The sequence below is a fragment of the Cariama cristata genome, unplaced genomic scaffold, assembly GCF_000690535.1.
Source record: "Cariama cristata isolate BGI_N322 unplaced genomic scaffold, ASM69053v1 scaffold22991, whole genome shotgun sequence".
Lineage (NCBI taxonomy): Eukaryota > Metazoa > Chordata > Aves > Cariamiformes > Cariamidae > Cariama > Cariama cristata.
In genome coordinates, this window is record NW_009600119.1 from 4,342 (window position 1) to 5,896 (window position 1,555).

General features: G+C 58.3%; 1 protein-coding gene across 1 annotated transcript in view; it reads left to right on the top strand.

Annotated features, from left to right (window-relative positions):
* SLC39A14 (solute carrier family 39 (zinc transporter), member 14) overlaps window positions 1-1,555 on the top strand; it is a gene marked incomplete at its 5' end in the record, with an annotated part of 5,575 nt that overhangs the window by 2,179 nt on the left and 1,841 nt on the right. Inside the window, 2 exons of the mRNA XM_009709936.1 lie at window positions 444-613; window positions 1,358-1,546. Of these exons, the coding sequence (XP_009708238.1) occupies window positions 444-613; window positions 1,358-1,546 (359 nt within the window). The remainder of the gene's footprint in view (window positions 1-443; window positions 614-1,357; window positions 1,547-1,555) is intronic.

Sequence of the window (1,555 nt, forward strand, 5' to 3'; positions counted from 1 at the left end):
CTCGGGGGACCTCGGTGCTCTGTGGCACTGGAACAGCCACCCGATGTCCCGCGGGGGTTTGGGGAGCAGAGCTGGGGTGCTGGCTCTGAAATGGCCTGGCTGCCAAAACTCAGCTCCAACGCAGTGCTAAAAGACAGCTGCTTGCTCCAAGGGAGGTTTGGTGCGAGCTCCACAGCGGGGTGTCCCTCCGGCCCTTCCCAAAGAGCTGTTTCCAAAGCCACTCAGCACCGGGTTTGCCTGTCATGAACCAATGCCAGATGAACAAGCAATCACTAATGAATGTCCTCTTCTCTCTCCCCCCCCTCCTCTTCCTCCCTCCTCTCTTTTTCCTTTCGGCGTGGATTCCTTCCCCTCTCTCCCCTTCCCCACATTGATCTCCTTTCCTTCTGACAACCTCCCCTCGTCCGATTCCCCCCGGGGTGGGTTTGGCACGCACGCCACAGTCTGGGGTTACGGTTTCCTCTGCGTGACCGTCATCTCCCTCTGCTCGCTGGTGGGAGCCAGCGTGGTACCCTTCATGAAGAAGACCTTTTACAAGCGGCTGCTCCTCTACTTCATAGCTCTGGCGATTGGAACTCTCTACTCCAACGCCCTCTTCCAGCTCATTCCCGAGGTAGGGTGAGGACCGTTGGGTCTGTCCTTTTCTCTCTCGGGGGCTGTTTCTTTCTCTCTGGGTGCTCGCTGGCTGGAGAAGGGGAAGGCGGCATCGGAGGGGAGCCGAGAGTGAGGTACGGAGGCTGGAAGCCCCTCGGGACCGTCGGAGCTGGCGTTTCACCCCTCTTTGGAAGGGAATCGCTCCAGGGAGACCTCCGGTCTGCTTCAAGCAGAGAAATGCTATTTTATTGCCCTTTGTAGCCTGTTTCTTTCTCTCTGGGTGCTCGCTGGCTGGAGAAGGGGAAGGCGGCATCGGAGGGGAGCCGAGAGTGAGGTACGGAGGCTGGAAGCCCCTCGGGACCGTCGGAGCTGGCGTTTCACCCCTCTTTGGAAGGGAATCGCTCCAGGGAGACCTCCGGTCTGCTTCAAGCAGAGAAATGCTATTTTATTGCCCTTTGTAGCCCTGCGAGCAGGTTACCTTTGTGCCGAGGCAGCGAAGGCTTTCTAAGTCTGCTTTGAGCATCCCTGCCCCAGTGCAGGGTGGTGGATCCAATGCCTTGGGGCACAGCCGGCTTGGCTGGGGGAGTGAGGGAGATTAAAGGTGCACAAAGGCATTTTCTGAGCTTGCCCCCAAAGCAGCTGCTGCTTAGAGAGAGGTCAGAAAGGCGGCAGTGCTGCCCCAGAGATGCCGGGGCAAATGCAGATGAAGGACGCTGCTAGAGACTGTTCCTCAGTCCTGTCACTTGTCCCCTTTTGCTTGCAGGCGTTTGGGTTCAACCCTCAAGAAGATTATTGCATTTCCAAATCCGCCGTGGTGTTCGGGGGCTTCTACCTCTTCTTCTTCACAGAGAAGGTCCTGAAGATGCTCCTGAAGCAGAAGGACCAGGTGAGGCTGAGCAGGGGCTGCTCGGGTGGGAAATGGTGGAAATGGCAGGGGGGGGTGAACGGCGGGGTTCGCCCC